The following is a 19,408-nucleotide window of genomic DNA, read 5'->3' as shown; positions in this document are numbered from 1 at the left end:
CTAGTGCTGCACACGCTCACAATAGCATGAATCGACCAAGTGGCTCTCCATTAACAGCAGCATGTATGCAAGTCTTGAATTGGACCACTTTGGCTTTCATGTAAGATTGCTTGCTTTCAGATCAGACAGATGAAGTCCTTGATTGAATTTCAGACGTTGTCAAGGAATGACGCCATCCCTCCCTCCATCCTTCCATCCATTCCCCATAGCTTTTATCTTTAGCAATATACCTATGTGTGTGCCTGTCAAAAACAGGACTAACAAGCTTTTTATAGGTGCTCTTCCTCATTCTGATGATTTTGATCTGCCTTTGTCCCTCTCTTTATCTCTTGGGCGTTTTTGCTGAACTTCTTTTCAGAGTAATCAGGTTTACATCAAGCTCTACCTTCTCTCCCTCTGGACTTATTTCTCTCTATTTCCCCCATTTTTCTTTTTTTTGTTGCTCTTTGCTCAATCAGGTTGGGAACTTGGGGCTGACACGTCAGCCGTTTGCTGATTTTCACCCGTGTCAGCTTTGTCAGATCTGCAGTTTTACTTTCTTGTAGTTTCTACAGCGGCACATCAGCTGACTTCTTTTTTTTCTCTTCCTCGTCACCTGGTTCTCGCCTCCCCTGTTGCAACAGAATGGAGCAAATCAGCGAATCAATTCAGTGTAATCATGACAAATGAGTCCCGGTGGTTAGCAAGGATTTGTGTGCATGTGTGTGTGGGACATGGGTGCTGGGAAATCACAAATGAATCAATCAACTGTTATCGCATCAGCAAACACTGTAGGAGGGAGAGATGGACGGATGGATGGGTGAATGATGGATGATGGATGGATGGATGGGCAGAGGGGAAGAGGGGAAATTGAGTGTAGTGTGTGTGTGTGTGTGTGTGTGTGTGTGTGTGTGTGTGTGTGTGTGTGTGTGTGTGTGTGTGTGTGTGTGTTTCTGTGCATATGCACGTCTGCTGTGCAGAGATAGATGGCTGATTGAATACAGGGCCATGTGGGTGTCTTGTGTGTGTGAATGAGAGCGAGCGGGGGGGGTTCTGTGTTAACCTTGGAGCTGTCAGAACAGATGGGAGATGGGAAGGGCCACAGGCTGCGAGGGATATGTTGGCTGCTGGAGGAGGATGAATCCTCTGCTACTTTTGGAAAGGGGTAGTGATATTAGAGAAGGGATAAAAAGGCAGTGGGATTTTTTTTCCTAGTGGATGCATTTCTGCGGAGGATTGAGTTTCTTGATCAAAGTAAATAGTCATCGACGTAAAAAGAGTGAGGATACAGAGTGACTGAAGTGTTAGGTTTGAGGGTAGCTGAGGAGGATGAGCCAGGGTTTCACAATGATAGTGCGTGTTTTGGTTGTGTTGAGTCAAAATAGACTAAATCTACTCAAGTCGCACTGAGAAACATCATCAACCCACTTACAGTGTTTTTCTAGTGAAATACAGTGATAAAGCACCATAATAACATGCAGTTAGCATTAGACCATCATTCCAGTGCTGAGAGTTAAAAAAAAGATACCAGTTCATTATATTATTAAATGTTTAACAGACCTTTTAAATAAACAGAGATTTTTGATAATGACTCCCAAACAAGATTTTTTTGATTGCCAAGGTTGTAAGATCTAATGAGCAAATCATGTTATCCATTTCAAGAGTAGATGATGGTGGAAACAATTGCAGTTTGGCTGGCTGAAAAAGTAGTAACTCCAGCTTAAATTTGGGTTACATTAAATAACTGTTTAAAACAGTTTGACTATTGACATCAGTGCTTCCTGGTAGACAAAATATGTCCCCGCCACAAACAGCATGCCTTTGTGTTGTTGAATGAGCTAAGTTTAGGTTTTGCTTTTGAAAGATGTAGCCATCTTTTCTCTCGCAGCCGTTTTTTCAAAATTTAGATTAACAATGTAGACGTTGCAGTCAACCCCCAGTCATAGATTCAAGGTTGTGTTGAGACACAGCTGCATTGTTTAGTACAGGTGGGTACTCAAGGCGAAAAGTGTTTATAGACAAGAAGCTAGGAAGTGACAAATTAAAGAAAAGGACCTTATTATCGAGAGGAGAAATACAATGAAGGCACTTGATCCCTCAGAATTCATTGAGTTCAATAAGTATAAAAAACAGATCTCAAGAAAATCAAGCACCTATGGGAGATTTTAGAGAAGCTTTTTTAGTAGCTACTATCCTCAAAATATCAGATGAGGTAATTGATTTGTAACAAAAACTGTTCTGTAGGCTTTTGGTGTATCTATATTTGGTTTTCCTTTAATTTCACTCCAATCCATATTACTTAACCAAATGAGAGTAGTGATCCTATGTGGGTGGCAAAATGAAGGAGCCGTTTTTTGCAGTGCACAGTGCTGTGGGGGAAGTAGAAAAATAGAATCAAAGATATTCTCTTGTTGAACTTTAAAATGCACTCTGAGGGGTGGGTGGGGTTTGTCTGTCTGCGAGGTTTGTGGTGAGGCAGGGGTTGAATAAGACTATGCTCTATGTGTGTGCGTGTGTGTGTGTGCGTGTGTGTGTGTGTGTGTGTGTGTGTGTGTGTGGGTGTGGGTGTGGGTGTACATGCTCACATTGGCTCAGCGCCCGGCTCCATCTCCCCAGCTGATTAGGGGGTTAATGGCCTATGAGCGTGAGGAGCTCTCTCCCTCCTGATTTGCTGACTTGCTTATGTGTGGGTGGGGTTTCCATCGAGTGGCAGATGGTGTACAACCAGGAGGGCGGGAGGCAGGGTAAAGTGTGTTTATATGTTCATATATAAACAAAGATATATATATATATTTTTCCAAAATTGTTTGTGGTTTTCTCGCATACATCAATACAGTAGCCGAGCAGGAATTTATCCAAATCTATAAAGTGACACCTGTATTATTATATGTTGCAATGTCTTTCCCACATGCATAAAAGTATAGTTTGAAATGCAAATAATTCAGATAAATCTACTCACAAAATCTGAATTCCCTCATTTGAGAGGTGGGTAAACCACTGTGGTTTTAAATTCACTCAGCTCTATACATAGCACAAGTGTGACTCATTAATAACCACAAATGACACATACATACACACTTTTGTCAGCGATAAAGATGTCAGTGGCACACCTTGTGTGTAGGCTTTCTAGGCAAGCACACATATCTGCATCAGAACAGACAAAAACACATGACACACACAGAATAACCAAGCCACTAGCAAAGATACATGGAAATGCATGAAGTGTGCGTGTGTGTTTGTGTGTGCATGTGCGCGCATAGTCTACTGTAAATATCACTGACTTGTTTGCATCATTTGGTCTTTATGTGCTCACTATGGCATTAAGAACAAAAGCAGACAGGGTCTGAAAAGGTAGTTTTGTTCAGTGTGTTTCCATGCTCTTGTATGTGTGTGTGGGTTTGTCTGATGCAGTATCTTTTTTTATCAAGTGTCATTTCACCCCCATCTGCTGAAGACACACACACACACACACACACACACACACACACACACACACACACACACACACACACACACAGAGGGAGGGAGAGAGCGGTAAGTAGTCCTCATGAGATTGGCACAAAAAAGAATGGGTCCGTTTTTCATGTAGCCTTTGAGTATTGACTCATCTAGCTATGGGACTAGATAGATGTCTATGAATGGGAGAAAGAAACAAGAAATCTTGTAATCTTGTCAGCCATGGAGGACCTCAAGGTTCCATCCTTGGTCCCTTTCTATTTGTATTATTAGTTAAAAAGCTTGTTTGTTGCTTGGACTTTAACCCGTAAAACTCAACATTTGCTTGTGTCATATGGGACAAAAGATAACAGATGAAACATGCAAAACTCTTTATCATCTTCTTGGTCACAAAGGGAAAAAAGTTAATCGCCTAAAAAGTGAAACTATTCTAGTGACTAAAGTGACTAAGTGACTAAAAATATGTTGCCATACATTATATCCTGTCATTCCTATGAGACAGGTAGAGTCTCACATACAATGTGGTAGGAATGGCCATGTTGCATGGGAAGAGCCTTAACTAAGATATGAATGCCCAAAAAACAGCTATCTCAACCAGATAATTAAACCCAGCATCGCTGTAGGTTCTATGTGTCAACCTGGCAAGAGAGGTGAGGAGTGCCAGACAGACGGACTATGAACTGTGTCTGAGCCATTTTTGACTTGATTGAAAGTGAAAAGAGCAGCAGTGTCACTGTAACAATCATCCCGTGGCCTGAGCAACAATAGGCTTTAACCTAACAGACAAAGACATAGAGAGAAGGGGGGGGTCCATAGCCGAGAGAAAGAGGGAAATCAGCTCTTTCAGCTGTGGGAGAGATTGAATCCTGAATGTCATCTGCCATCAAAATTTTTGCACTCATTTGAAATGCTATACTGGATTTTCTGGAGGCAAGTGCAGCAATGACTGATGACTGACAAGACCCTATTTAGACAGCTTTGAGAGAAGATAGCTCCCAAATGTTCCCCCGATGCTTTTAAGAAATGCTCTCCTCCGGATTTTTGAATGATCTTTTGGCCTCCGCTGTGATGATTTCACCACTGGAAGATCAAATTTGGACTCCATTAGACTAAGCTGTGGTTTGTGCAAATTGGCTCGACAGGTATATCCATTATAGAGACAGAGGAAAGGAATGGAAACCCTTTCTTCATCGACATTGATGATATTACCATGTGCTGCAAGACACAAAGATTGGTTGGACAGGCGCCGCTCAGTAGGGGAGAGGAGATTTCAACAGTTTGGAGGACTCTTTATGTCTATCACTTCCAGATGCATCAGCTTCTCTTTCTCCCCCTGCAGTCTGCACTCTCAGTGTCTTGCTCATCCTTCCTGTCATAGTCAGATGCCCTGTTAGACACAGTGGACAGTTGGTGCTGGTCAGTCAATGTCTTAGAAATCAATCAGTATGTGAATTAGTTGACAGTGTTATTCATGAGGAGGCATGTGTAGTTATGTTTGCCAGTTGTGATGGTTGGCATGTAGCCAGCTGGGTCAGTTTGTCAGAAAGTCGGTCAGCGGTTTTCATGTGGTTGTAATAATTGTTGGGTTGGTTTGATGGTGGCTAGTTCAGATGGAAAGGATCAATGCTTTCTTGCTTTACACCCCTAATCACCAAAACTGGAATTTCTTCATTGTATTTTCTCTTTGTTAAGTAAGTGTACATGTAGCAACAATTCTGCATAAACATAGGCCTTTTGTCAGAGTTATTTTTGGCCAACACAGTTTTGGTTATTGTAGCTATAGTTCAGTGTTTTCTTTGCTTGTCAGCAGTGTTGTGCAGTAGGTTGATATTGTTGATAAGATTGGTCTTGGTTCATAACCTACCTTGTTTTATTTTGTGTAACAGTCTCTACATTCACAACATACATCAGTTTCTTTTTAACTCTTTATGTAGACACCCCTGTAGCTTATCTTTGTTGTAGCAAGTTGATTGGATCTCAGTGTATGTGTGTGTCTGCTCTCAACCAACATTTGGTTTGGACAAACCTATTGTGGATTTTGCTTTTGTATTATGCTTTAACACATACGTTTAAGGCTGCTCTACCATGCGTGCCCATACCCCCGAATCTATTATTCACGTCTGTGAATTAGTGTTCGCATTTTTCTTTGTTGGTTTTTCAGGACTTTAGACATGTGATAGTTTTCAGCCCATACCCAAAATTGCCATATCATTGCATTCCAGTTGGCTTGCTCATCCTCCTTTTATGTTTCTTTCTCTCTCCTGTCTTTTGAGCTGGTAAAGCAGCAGTGAGGTTGCTATGGTTTGGTGAGATACAGTAATCCATTGTTTACACACACATGCACATCTCACCTCATAAATAATTGACCTGTCACTGTAAGACGACAGGACAGACCAGATACACTCTTTCCTCCTCTATTCTCTGTTCTTCTCTTACATTTCTCCTCTCATCTCGTCTCCTTTAGCCTCTTTTTGCGGACTCACCATATTGGTAGTCAGCCTGCAGTTTGTCCACCTGTACTTTTGCTTCCCCTCAGTTCCTCTGTTTCTTTCTTCACACTATGTCTTTTAGTAACTGACCTATACAGGCTACCTGCAGTTGAAGTTGGAAAGGGCTTCATTTTTTATGTTTAAGTCAATGTAATAAAAGTTATTATATACATAATTAAAATGTTGGTTTTAATGGAATATTAGCTCTATGATCGTTAAGGATTTTGAAGTAAATGTCCAATAGATGTTTGTAATAATTGATTCAGTTAAAAAACGTATCATTGTTCCAAATGTAAGCATGTAGACACAAAATAGAAGAGAACTTAGGACAGATCCTTGAGGTACTCCATAACTGAGTTTTTTGTTATCTTTTATCAAACTTGTAGACTCAGAATTAGATACCTGCCTAGTGTCAGACATGATTCAAAAATATTTTAAAATGCTGCAATACCGTTTTACATAACTGTGTATTATCCTTTGGCCATACACAGGACGCAATGTGTTTATACATAAAATATGTTTTGCATGAGATGTATACCACTTGTCTCTGATTCAGCCGATTCTCTTCAAATGGAATGGATCATCGTGTTCACTGGAGTCTCTCTAAAGTTCTGGGGCCCTGCAGAACAGAAAATGGCACCAACAATGGCCATTTCATTTTATCCCTTTTTAAAACCTACAGTTGAACTCATTGCAAAGGCTTCAGCTGTTGGAGTGTTGACACGCACTAGCATTACAAGGAATAATGACTTGATAATCAGTGTTCAGAATCCATCCAGTCAATTCAACTTGCCAAATTGGCCAAACAGCTGCTTGAAATGGCCAACTACAACCAACGATGCCTGACATACCACAAAAAGTACAAACAATGGTCAGCCCCAGACACTCAACAACACCTCAACAGTGGCCAACAGCAAATAGTCCACTTGGTATATGAGGGCTGTTGTCATTAATACCCATGGAAAGTCATAGACATGGTTGTGTTAATAACAAATAACCAAAAAAAGTCAGTCAAGGTCAACAAATGTGAATGTTACCTAGTTATTTATGTTGCAATAAAGTCTCACTTCTTTCCCCTTCTTCCTCGTGTCTTTGCAGGCTTTCACCTCAGTGGCACAGTAACTGAACCCACCACATCATCAGAGCCAGAGGTCACACACAAGGTGGCCATCAGCTTCGACCGCTGCAAGATAACCTCAGTCACTTGTGGCTGCGGGAACCGGGATATATTCTACTGCGCGCATGTGGTGGCGCTGTCTCTTTACCGGATTCGCAAGCCTGAACAGGTAATAATCACAATACACAGTATTTAATCTCTTAATATCATAAACTTTGACTTTCTGTTTAAAGTATTTTTTCCAATATGCATCAATTTTAAATGTACACAAAAACAAGTAAAAGTCATCTGAAGAAGGCCAATCAAACATTTACATGCCAAATTTAAATAATCTAAAGCAGTTTTAAAGATATTTTTTCCAGTTGTTTTTAAATCTTAGAACACTAACAGCACTACTCTACTTCTGTAGCCTTAGTTATGTGGTGCAATGAGTCTAAACATCATGCAACTTCACAGAGAAGAACAGCTTTAAAATCATTGGCAAAAGCTGATGTTGCTCTGCAAAAGTTACAGTGTTGCTTCAAAGTGTTTATTAAGTGTTTTTGGTTTGATTAGAGAGTTCTTAAATAGAGACAAAAGGTATAAACTCACACCTTACAATAAGAAAAGTTGCCATGTCATGCACCAACACTTGTGTGTGTGTGTGTGTCTGATGCAGGTGAAGCTGCGGCTGCCCATCTCCGAGACGCTGTTCCAGATGAACAGAGACCAGCTGCAGAAGCTGGTCCAGTATCTGATAACTGCCCACCACACTGAGGTGCTGCCCACCGCTCAGAAACTGGCTGATGAGATCCTCTCCTCCAACTCTGAGATCAACCAGGTTCATGGTGAGACGACAACGTCTGCGCCAACATGTTCAGTCTGTTTGATTTGATTTCAAGCAACAAAAAGTGGGATTTCTATTGCAACTTTCATGTAGCACCATCTACATCTGATTTTGAATGTCAGGAGGGCCAAGCGGTCAATATGAAAGTTTTCTTCTCTTCTTTTCTACCTGTTCTTAATTCTTGAAAAGTTCTTGCTTTGTGGAGATGCTGTCCATCCCTCTGCAGTGATATCTTCACAGCAACAGGCCAGACTTAAAAGCTTCCAGACTTGAAACATGCCGCATGCAAGCTTACAGGCTGTCATACGTCAGAGCCCCTGATTACTCTGGCGAAGCAGCGAAACCGGCTTCAAATGGCTCGTTTGATTTCTCAGTTCCCACTCTCCAGTCACCACCTCCTTCCAGTGGCTGGGCTATGTTCAAGAAAGCAGAGAAAAAGAAGCTGAATGATGAAATGGATGCTGCAGAGGGTAAAAAGGAGAGATGTGTCGAAAGGAAGGGGACACTGAGAGGAAGAGACAGGAGAAATGGCACTCGGGGAAATGGGAGGGAGGAGGCGGAAAGGAGTGGAGAGATGAAAGGGCCGGAGAAAGTACCGAGATGAAAAAGAGGAGGAGAACAGCAATGGGCGTGCATCAGGGAAACGACAAACGAGACACATCCTTTCACCAAACAAAACTCTTTATGTTTCTCTATTTCATCCTCCTCGCTAAATGTTGACATTCTCCAGCTCTTCTGTCCAGGAAGCCCCGGGCTGTGTTTCCTCTCAGCTAAGGGGGATCATGGGGGTTGAAGTTCAGTCGATCCAGGAGCGAGGCAGCCTTTGATGGAGGAATGTTGCTGTTTGCTGCAGCGTACTCCCAGCCAGTTGGAAACACATCTCTGGGCCTTCCTCAGCTCACTTCCTGCTAGATCAAAGCAGCCCCCCCCCACCCCCCCCTTCAGTGCATATCTACATTTCCCTGTAGTATTTCTCAGACGCACACGCTCAGTGCGGAATAGAAGAAAAATAAAGTTGGAGTTATATCCCTGCAGTGTATGATAAGTGTAGAAAGAGCAGCTTTTTGTAAATGTCATGGTGGTGCACTTTAAGTTAAGTGTTAAAACAAATAGGTTTGAAAGCAGTGAGTATTGGCAACGATTTCGATGACCTCAGAATTACTCATTTCTTAGTTTTGCTCTCAGGATGGTTATGTATGACTCTCTCTCAGCATTGAAGGAATAAATCTGGGATCAAATGTCAGTATCTAGCAAAGGAAGCTGTGTTTTTGTGGAGTGGCTATCTAAAAGTAATCTCCACTTCCCATAGTTACCCTCTGTTTACTTTCTTTCCTCGGGTTAAGAACTGTGAACAGGAAGGAATGGAGCGACCCAGTGAATATACAGACGTACCTTTGCTTACAGCATCTTTCATGATGTGAGAGGAATGTTGATCCTGGATTGAAACTGTGCCTCTGTTTTCAGTTTAATTCAGTTTTTCATGCAGTTCCATGTAGTATTGTGTGTGTGTGTGTGTGTGTGTGCCTGCCATTAAGTATATGTGTGTGTGTATTCTCAGGTGCACCAGACCCAACTGCAGGTGCCAGCATTGACGATGACAACTGCTGGCATCTGGACGAGGATCAGGTCAGGGAGCAAGTCAAACAGTTTCTATCCCAGGGAGGATACTACGGCTCTGGGAAGCAGCTCAACTCCATGTTTGCTAAGGTACACGTCACTGCTTCCTACCTCTGCTTCATTGTTAGATATTATTAATGCAATAAACCAATGAGTAAAAATATGTAGCAGCCCATTTGAACAGGCCGGTGATTATTTTGAAACTATAATAAAATGTATAAAATTTGTGTGATAAACATAATACATAATACTAAAAACTACCTTGTGCTATACTCATCTATTTATATTGCTATTATGAATATTCCTATTATAACAATGGTTCAAATGTGTCATGGGTTGCTTTTAGTGAAGAACCCACTTTTATCCCACAGTTCTGCAGTTCTCCTTAACTCTCTGGTACATTTTATCGTCTTTCCACTCATTGTTTTGGTTTTTATGAACCACAGTTTGTCTTTATAGGTGAACTGTCACTGCTAACTTGAATCATTTCTGTCTGTTGCTGGGTTTATTTAATGACAAAGCTTTAAAATCCAACCGTGCACCACCTGCACCAGCATCAAACAACTGACTAACATTGAAGGAACTTCAGATGTTTCTTTAAGGAGTTGGTGGAGACAAAAATGGAGCTAAAAAGAAGTGTTAATATTGGATTTGGATTCATTAGGGAACCAGAAACACAACTACAGGTGGAGGTTAATGTTGCTATGTGTCTGCTGGATGTGTGAAAAGGCAACTCTTTCTCTATATCACCTGGATGCAAATATAGATCTACTTTAAAAGGCTGCTCTAGTTATTTATCTTTGCATTAAGTTTGACGACTTCAAAAAGGAATAAAAAAGTGATCACATTGATGGAGACTAAAGTATTTTTCCCAAATTTCCCATAATCCAACACAATAGTTTATTTTATTAGACTCTCCGCTGCCTGTAAAATCCAACCCCTTTTTTATGAGTAAACTCATGTTTATGTAACGTTGACAAAAGTTTGACCCCAAATATCCAGTAGTTGAGACAGAATTTCCTCCTACGTATTTGTCACATCTTCATTTCAACTTCACATACAGCACTTGTTCTGTAGTGTCAAAGAATACCAGGATTCACAGATGACTGTGCCCTTTTGTGTCCATTCTGCAATGATCTTTTGTCTCCATGTGAAACTATGCTTTCCCACGGTGAAATTACACAAAACGCGAGTCCTGAGAACATCTCAAGATTTCTTCAACTGTATTATTCAAACCTGAGACACCAACCGGTTTTGATTATGGTTAAATATAACCTTGCAAATCTTCAAAGTTGCTGTAGAGGTTTTATAGATGTGCCTTCCTAGTGCTCTTTGTCTGAGTGTAAAGAGGCCACTAAACACAACCTATTATCCGGTGAATCTCTCCATTTCAATGCCAAACTCTTTCTTTTATTTAGTTTCAGGTGGGATTGAAATGGTTTTACAACATCTTACAGTCTGCTTTTGAACTAGAAGATGAAATGCTAGATGTACTGGATGAGGTGGGCGTGTGTCAGACACCATGCTGTATCGTTTCCATTGTGCCTGGATTTCAGACATGTATCCCTCTATCATGTACGTTCCAGCCTGAGCTGCCTTGGATTTTTATTCGCTTCCTAGTTGAATCAGTGAGTTTATGTTTCATCTCAGGAGATGATGTGGCTAATTAAATCTTCAGTGCATCTCAGATCATGCATAGAGTTAGGTATCGTTTTTATGATACCGGTGCTAAATCAGTACTTTTTAAAACGGTTCTGTTGCTTAAACGGTGCCAGAACAGATACTCCCCCCCCCCCCCCCCACCAAAAAGCCTAAAATGACGATCCATGATAAGAGAGGCTTTTTTATTAAGGCAAGATGGAAGTAGAAATTTAACAGATTAACTGTCAACAGTTATATTTACCTTTAAATATACAGATTTTAATACCTATCCCACTCACGTATAGTTTCAATGTTTTTTTTATTATTCTCTCCTGAAAAGATTCTAATGACTGATGTTCTACATACAGTGACTCTAACTGTACTGTCTTTCCAGGTGCGGGAGATGCTACGAATGCGAGACTCCAACGGCGCCCGAATGCTGACGCTCATAACGGAACAGTTTATGGCGGACCCTCGTCTGTCGCTATGGAGACAGCAGGGCACGGGCATGACGGACAAGTGTCGGCAGCTGTGGGATGAGCTGGGTAAGTAGAGATAAAGAAACGCTGTGCAAAAAGAAACGTGCAGAAATATTTGTTTCTGATTTCTCCATTTTGATTTTTTTGTTGTTTTCGTAAGTCAGTGCCGGTCAAACAGATGTGTCCAGTCTGTCTGTGACTGAGATGAATATTCACCTCGTTAGGTTAGCACTCAGTCACTAAGCTATTAGGTCATCCAGTCTGTAGCTTCTCCTCCCGCTCCAGCCTCTCCTCTCGCTCCCTGCACTGAGTGAATGATAAAGGCTGCCGATCAATACGGCTGCTCAGCTTCTCTGCAATCAATCTCAGCATTTAAGAGGTCAATAAGAACACTTCCTGGGTGAGCGAGGGAGATCATGACACAGACACAGGGAGACAAAAAAAACCAGCCAGACGGTCAGACTTAGTTGCCTGAGTATTTTTCTCAGATGCAAATACAGTTTGAGGTTCATGTAGAACTCTAGAGGAAAAAGCAGTAAGGAAGCAGAGAAGGCCACCTAGCTGTCAGTTGTTATTTCCAACATTTTGATTTATTCAATGTGACAATTCATAAAACTGAAAATAGTTGTCGGTTAATGTTGTTTTTTTACTTTTGCAGTCACAATCATAATTGTGGATGTGTGATGTAATGACATGCAGCATATTGTTCCCTTGACATGACTGAATGATTATTCTTAAGATTTGTCTAGTTTTTCTGTTATTATTATAACATAGAATTGTTTTTTTTTTAAAGACAGTAGATTATTTTCATACAGTCTACTGTTCCCTCGATCATTCAGTTGAATAACTTTACAGAAGGTTATATCTTCCACCTCCATTTACTGTCACAATTGATAATGTTTAGAATTCTTGCTTGATAAATGACGAAGACTGACAGTTTTTTGGAGCAGGTCAAGTCTCTCATTTAGGACCACACTCCCTTTGTGTCCTCTGTATACTGACCTCTGACTGCCCTCATTTCCCCAGGTGCACTGTGGGTGTGCGTGGTTCTAAACCCCCACTGTAAAAGTGAGGAGAAGAGCACCTGGCTCAAGCAGCTGAAGAAGTGGGGGGACATGGACGTCTGCCCACTGGAGGACGGCAACTACGGCAGCGAGCTTCCAAACATCACTAACGCTCTGCCGCAGAGCAACCTCGCACAGGGTGGGCACAGACACACACATTGTGATCAAAATATAAAAGCAAACCAGAATTAAGTTGATCTTGATGGAACAACTTGTCACTCTGACTGATCCTGTATGTTTTGTCTTTCTTAGACTCTGTGTCCAGGCCGAGGAGGACAGTGTTCAGCCGGGCCATCGAGGCCTGTGACCTCCACTGGCAGGACAGTCACCTCCAGAGGATCATCAGCAGCGATTACTACATGTCCCCGTCCTACCAGAGAGAGGGGGAGAGCCTGCTGTTCAACCCACAGGGTCTGCCGCTCTGGCTCGGTAAAATCACAATTCATTATTCATTTCCAGAAAAAAACATTATTTTTACCTTTTGCATTATTTGCTCTCTGCATTGATACTCTATTATTCATTTTGTCAAATTTGATATGTATTCAGGGTAGAAAGGTGCACTGAACAACATGCACACAAACACACGCTTCCTGTGGAACCTGTGAGATTATGAAAACTTAATTTTCAGGAGGAATGAAAGTGTTCCTGTGGTACATCCATATACCCACAATCTCTAATTCCAAACACACACACACACACACACACGCACACACACACACACACACACACACACACACACACACACACACACACACACACACACACACACACACACACACACACACACACACACACTCTAATTCTGCTGATATTGAGGCCAGTATCTGCAGTAAGCAGCTTCCAGCTAAGATCTGTCAGATTCTGCAACTTAAGCCAGCTATCAGACACGCACTGGCGTTCTGCTGAGCCTGCAGAGTGTGTGGGTGTGTGAGAAAGTGGGTGTGTTTGTGCAGTTACTAACAAAATTCTATGACCCACAGTGTGAGTGTTTCTTTGGTTATTAGTGAAAGAGGGAGTGAAGAACGTTTTTTGGGGGAAAAGCCCTTTTCTGATCTTTTCACGTTCATTTCTGTGTGTGTATGTATCAGTATGAAGCTGTTCTGACCCCACCTATTTTCACTGTCAACCACACAGACCATGTACCAACAGCATGTGCTCGCGTTGATGCCCTGCGTTCCCACGGTTACTCCAGGGAAGCCCTGCGATTGGCTGTTGCTATCATCAACACACTTCGCCTCCAACAGCAGAGACAGATGGACATGTACAAACACCAAAAGAAAGGTATCATACACACACACACACACATACCTATTATGCTGTGTCTGGAGCGACGGTGCCATGACCACTCATTTTACATTTGGCTTACTTCTCGCCTCTCATCCTCTGTCAGAGCTCCTCCAAAGGGGTGTGACCTCCATCACCAACGTAGAAGGCTGGGTCGGTCATCCCTTAGACCCGATTGGCTGTCTGTTCATCACTCTCACAGAAACCTGCCGCGTGGATGACGACAACAGCATGGATACCGGAGGTACAAACACATGATTCCGTTTCTCCTTTTTAATTGAGTTTTTTTTCCAAGGGAATTATTATAAGAAATCATCAAAACTCTTATTAGACTTATTTTAAAGCCAAAAGAGGAGGCCTGTCATGTTTTATTTTCTGCGTCAGACAACATTTTCCATGATTATTCATATTTGGATTCATTAAGTAGCACTGAAGAAGTTTATGGACGTTCCGCTGAGTGGATCCTGTGAAATTCCATTATTTCGGGAGGAGCAACAAACTTCATTTTGTGTTTCTGAGTCTCATGTGTTGAGTTTTCAGGCATGGAAACCAGTGTCTTTACATAAGCACAGAATTACATATATTTAGATTCAAATCATTCATCCTTACCGTGTCCACTTTGAACATAATTGACGTTGGTCTAAGATACACTACTGTCCATTAAACCTATAAACGCCTGAGTATGAACCTCAGTAAGATGCATACTCAACCATGAAACTCCTCCCAGTCTCCTCACTCAACGATATGTTGATCAAATACAGTAGCTCAATTTAACAAACACAAGGTATAATACTTCCTGACCCACTTATCCAGCTGATGCAGAGGTGATGGGGTTCACCAGCAGTGACTCATTAGACCACACACCCAATGTTCTTACATATGGACCAGGCACCATTGTGCTGCACACAGCCATGAACTAGCAGAGCATGAATGGATTGAGCTGCAACACCCTGCTCATTTACACCACACTCTTCTTTGTGTGTGTGTGTGTGTGTGTGTGTGTGTGTGTGTGTGTGTGTGTGTGCGTGTGGTATGTATAGAATCCATCACCATTTGCATTTCTCACCCTGCCCAGGGCCTTTTTGCACCAGTGACCATTGCCACAAAGCAGAATAGGGGTTGGGTTTTCCCATTGTCACTAGGCTACAGGGAACCATTGTCAGTTCAAACAATGCAATGACCATTGGCACAGTCGTGTGTGTGTGTGTGTGTGTGTGTGTGTGTGTGTGTGTGTGTGTGTGTGTGTGTGTGTGTGTGTGTGTGTGTGTGTGTGTGTGTGTGTGTTGTATGAGTGTGTGTTCTTAAGACAGAGTGAATGATTGTCTTTTGTTGTTTTGGGAATTTGAGGAGAGTGGTATGATTATTTTGTGTGTGTGTGTGTGTGTGTGTTGGGTTGCCTTATTTCCTCCCCGAAGACAGCTGGGAACGTCTGCCAACATGGCAACCAGCTACATGTTAGCCAATCAAAGAGCACATTTCTGATCTTTTCAAATCAACCTATCAACAGTTGAAACGGGACCAAAACAGATTTGGTGCTGGGATTTAATCTGTGAAACCAGTTTCCACTTTTCCTAGATTTCTACACACACACAGACACACACACACACACACACACACACACACACACACACACACACACACACATGTTTGTACTTCTATCTTAGTGAGGACACTCATTGACATAATACATTCCCCATAAATCCGTGGAATAAACAGGATTGAGGGGATATGTTGCTCAGAGGGGATTTAAGCTGAATGATGAGGTGGGGGAGAGACGGACACAAATGTGCACCAATCAGCAGCTGAGACTTGTGGCATCTGTTCTTAGTTGAACAGCATTGGTGCAGGGTTGGCAGCCACATTATGATTTGTGAACACAGTCCACTATGTATCCCACATTAGGTTATATACAGCTTTAATCACTCCACATTTTGACTTTACTGAATGATTTTCATTTGATTTAAGACATGTTAGCTGTCTGATACTGTGAACATATTTCCATAGTGACTGATCCTGAGGGGATATCTACCCCTACACTGTAATACACAGGAAAAAAATCCACTTCCCTTTCTCCCCTGAAACATGACCTAGGACTGTATACAACGATTTACAGTTATGTTCAGATGGCCAGATCTGGTGATTTTGTGCCCACCTGCATTTGTTTTTGGCAGCTTTAGAATTTGGGCATCTTCTTGGGTATTATCACCCAAATGGTAAGAATGAGATTAACAGGGCACGTAACAACTGAAAATTTATAACTGACCAAACAAAACAATGTCATTTCACTTAATTAACATTTGACTCTATTCAGATTATTATTCAGTCATAAACATCTATACCCCTTATCAGAGTCAATCCCAGCTTACATTGTCTGAGAGGCAGTGTACACCCTGGACAGGTCGCCAGTGTATCGCAGGGCCAACATACAAAGACAAACAACCATTCACACACAATTTAAAGTCTCCTATCAACCTAACTCCAGTCTGTATATGACTTTGGACTGCTGGAGGAAGCCAGAGTACCTGGAAAAAACACACACAGACACAGGGAGCACATGCAAACTCCACACAGAAAGGCCCCGGCCGAACCAAGATCCTTCTTGCTGTGAGGTGACAGTGCTCACCACCGTAACACCTTACCTTCTCGGTCCAAATAAAATAAGACAGAAAACCTGGTAGAAGCTTGTGTGTCATATTTTGACAAAAAAGTGTTTTAAAGGTCAGCGTAACATTATCCAGTAGATCCCATCGCAATCATTTTTCATTTTTGAATCCAGAATTTTAGGGCTTAACAAAGAAGGCCGGAAGCTGCTGGGAGAAACCTTTTTATTTCCCCCTCAGATTCATTCCCTTAAGCTCCTTCCCAACACCAGCATTGTGGAATAAACAAGCTGGGTGATGAGTGTGGTGTGTGTGCAGCTCTGCTCGGGCTAGTTCGTGTCAAACAGATGTGACAAAACTGATGCAGCTGGTGAGGGATCGATTCACTGTCTGTATTGACAGGGGTAATAATGACTGTGACCCGTAACTCTCTCAGTGTACAGTGATGACCAACCCTGCCTGATACACATTTTGGTGCATTGCGTGCTCCCAACGGCTTCAACCCACCGAGGCATGAACCGGGTCATTCCATGTGCCACTAATGTTGCTTATATTAATAAACTTACTGACCGAAGCAGAATATATCTGCCACACAAGGGACATTGTATCTAACTTTATTCGTTCTTTCTTCTCTTACTTTGTTTCCACCTTCAGAGGGAGAACCCAGACCTCCAGTCTACCACCATGTGCCAGTGTGGGGTTGTCCTGATGCTGGGGAGTCGTACCTGACTCTGGCTTTAGAGGTGGCTCTCATGGGTATGGGCCAGCAGAGGATCATGCCCGAGGGCCTTTATGCTCAGGATAAGGTATTACTGAACCACACACTGCCACATGATGATCTGTAGTAATAATGTAGTTGTGAGTTGACTATCTGTCTGAAAGCAGCTGACTTTGTTCTTTGCAGACAACAGCAATTGCTGTAATTTTACATCTATGTCTTTGTGTAAAATCTTCACTGCAAAAAGAGAGAAAAGGTCACGTCATTTTATTCCCAGTAAACAGAAAGCCACAGTACTTCATTTCATTGTGATTTAGAATAAATCTAAGCAGCATTTCATTGTGTGAATGATAATCTCCTTTAAAGTGCTTAACACAGCTGCCACAGACCTTTGTTAATGTCATGAGAATCAACACGCACTAATGTTTCACACAAGAATATCATTTAGAACCAATCAAATCAGTGAACGGACTTTTTACTGGATCACTGGCTAAAATAAAATCAGTTTTCTGTTGTTTACTGGAACAATAGAGAAGCAGTGATTCAAGAGTTTGAGGTATTTAAGTGCAGCGCGTCCTGTAATTCCTCAATCTCAAAATCCCTTCTTAAAGGGTATTTAAACTTCAAAGTTTTTTTTAATTAAGTCAGCTTAGTTCTACTCTTTTTAATTTGGTTCAATTAACACATCTCAATTTATTGTATCTAGATTATGGAAATAATACTAACATGATTCAATGACATTATCGATTTGAAATGAATCTATTTGCATTGGAAACAGTCACTAAAAATGACTGTTTTAGGAAGACTTGTGGAAGTTTACGAGCTTCTTCGGAACATTATGGAAGATCTTCCTCTCATTGTTATTGATATCTAATATTTATTGCTTTGGTAAATAATGTTTGTGTTGTGAATGTGTTGAAGGTTTGTCGTAACGAGGAGCAGATCGTTGTAAAACTTCAAGAGCTGGAGCTGGATGACCTCCTGGTTCAGACTCTTCGGAAACAGGCCATACAGCTACTAGATGGTACGAAACAACAATGACAACAATGACAACACTTTCCCAGAACACTTGCACTGCAAAATTTCATAGGGGTTATTCACTCTAACAAATTTCTTTAGGTGGAAATTAAATCATTAATTTATGTTGTGTTCCATCTTCATTTACTGTGAGCTAATAACATCTATCCTGACGTTTACACCTCTGCAGATAGTGTTACTTTTATATAGATGCCAAGATTATTCATATCGACCCAGTGTTTGCAGAGATATACTCTATTCATTTTGGGCTAGTTTTTTCAATCAGGGGCCTGGGAAAAGGCCAGATTTAAAGAGGTTAAAGCATCTAGGATACAGTGTGTTATACTGATTTCTCTCAAGATTCTTATCTCAAATTCTTTGTCAATCAATGGATGTGATCACGTAACAAGTTCACACCTTAAAAACAAATCCTTATTTTGTCTTTCTCTTGGTGCAGCTGGTCCCTTCAGCGGTCTTGGGGAAGTCATCCACAGGGAGAGTGTTCCAATGCACACCTTCGCCAAGTACCTCTTCACCGCCCTGCTGCCACACGACGCTGACCTGGCGTATAAGGTGGCTCTCCGCGCAATGAGGTCAGTCTCTACGCTTCATTTTTTATTTAACAAGGATTCAAGGTCTTTATCGTCACCATACTCGGGTACAATAAAATTGTAAGAGGCTTCTCTCTCCTAGATATTATATATACTATATAACACATTTATATCTATCTATACATGCAGTTAGATATGCCGTTGATGTAAAATGAATAAAAGCTTAGTCACAACAAATGGTAGGCTCTATGTTGTGATGTTATATACATTACATGTAATAAAAAAACATGTTTATTTAGTTCCTATAAGAGCCTCTAATAAAGAGTATTTCTGTCTTAAGTCAATGTATTTCGTTGTGTCACTATTTTGACAGTTGCACACAACTGTATGCTTTAGCTACACACAGCCAAAGCAAAGTACAATTCTAACCTCCTACCTTGGTTCAGTTTTTCAGTTTTACTTTATGGTCATTTCTGCGGCTGCAGTTTGCGCTGCTGCTGAATTGCACTTTTCACAATAGCAGATGTTTTTAATTATTCATCACCCTCATGAACTTTCATGCAGGTGGGA

The 19,408-nt window shown here is 41.4% G+C and overlaps 1 protein-coding gene across 1 annotated transcript in view; it reads left to right on the top strand.

Annotated features, from left to right (window-relative positions):
- The window catches only part of zswim5 (zinc finger, SWIM-type containing 5), a 60,997-nt gene that overhangs the window by 35,931 nt on the left and 5,658 nt on the right, over positions 1-19,408 (top strand). The window contains exons 2-12 of the mRNA XM_034613658.1: positions 7,023-7,210; positions 7,700-7,868; positions 9,426-9,574; positions 11,520-11,670; positions 12,631-12,807; positions 12,921-13,097; positions 13,803-13,949; positions 14,059-14,196; positions 17,207-17,358; positions 18,192-18,294; positions 18,745-18,880. Of these exons, the coding sequence (XP_034469549.1) occupies positions 7,023-7,210; positions 7,700-7,868; positions 9,426-9,574; positions 11,520-11,670; positions 12,631-12,807; positions 12,921-13,097; positions 13,803-13,949; positions 14,059-14,196; positions 17,207-17,358; positions 18,192-18,294; positions 18,745-18,880 (1,687 nt within the window). The remainder of the gene's footprint in view (positions 1-7,022; positions 7,211-7,699; positions 7,869-9,425; positions 9,575-11,519; positions 11,671-12,630; positions 12,808-12,920; positions 13,098-13,802; positions 13,950-14,058; positions 14,197-17,206; positions 17,359-18,191; positions 18,295-18,744; positions 18,881-19,408) is intronic.

This window comes from Hippoglossus hippoglossus, chromosome 17 (genome assembly GCF_009819705.1).
Source record: "Hippoglossus hippoglossus isolate fHipHip1 chromosome 17, fHipHip1.pri, whole genome shotgun sequence".
NCBI classification, from domain to species: Eukaryota; Metazoa; Chordata; class Actinopteri; order Pleuronectiformes; family Pleuronectidae; genus Hippoglossus; species Hippoglossus hippoglossus.
The sequence above is the reverse complement of the archived record's forward strand: the minus strand, read 5'-3'. Positions and strand labels throughout refer to the sequence as shown.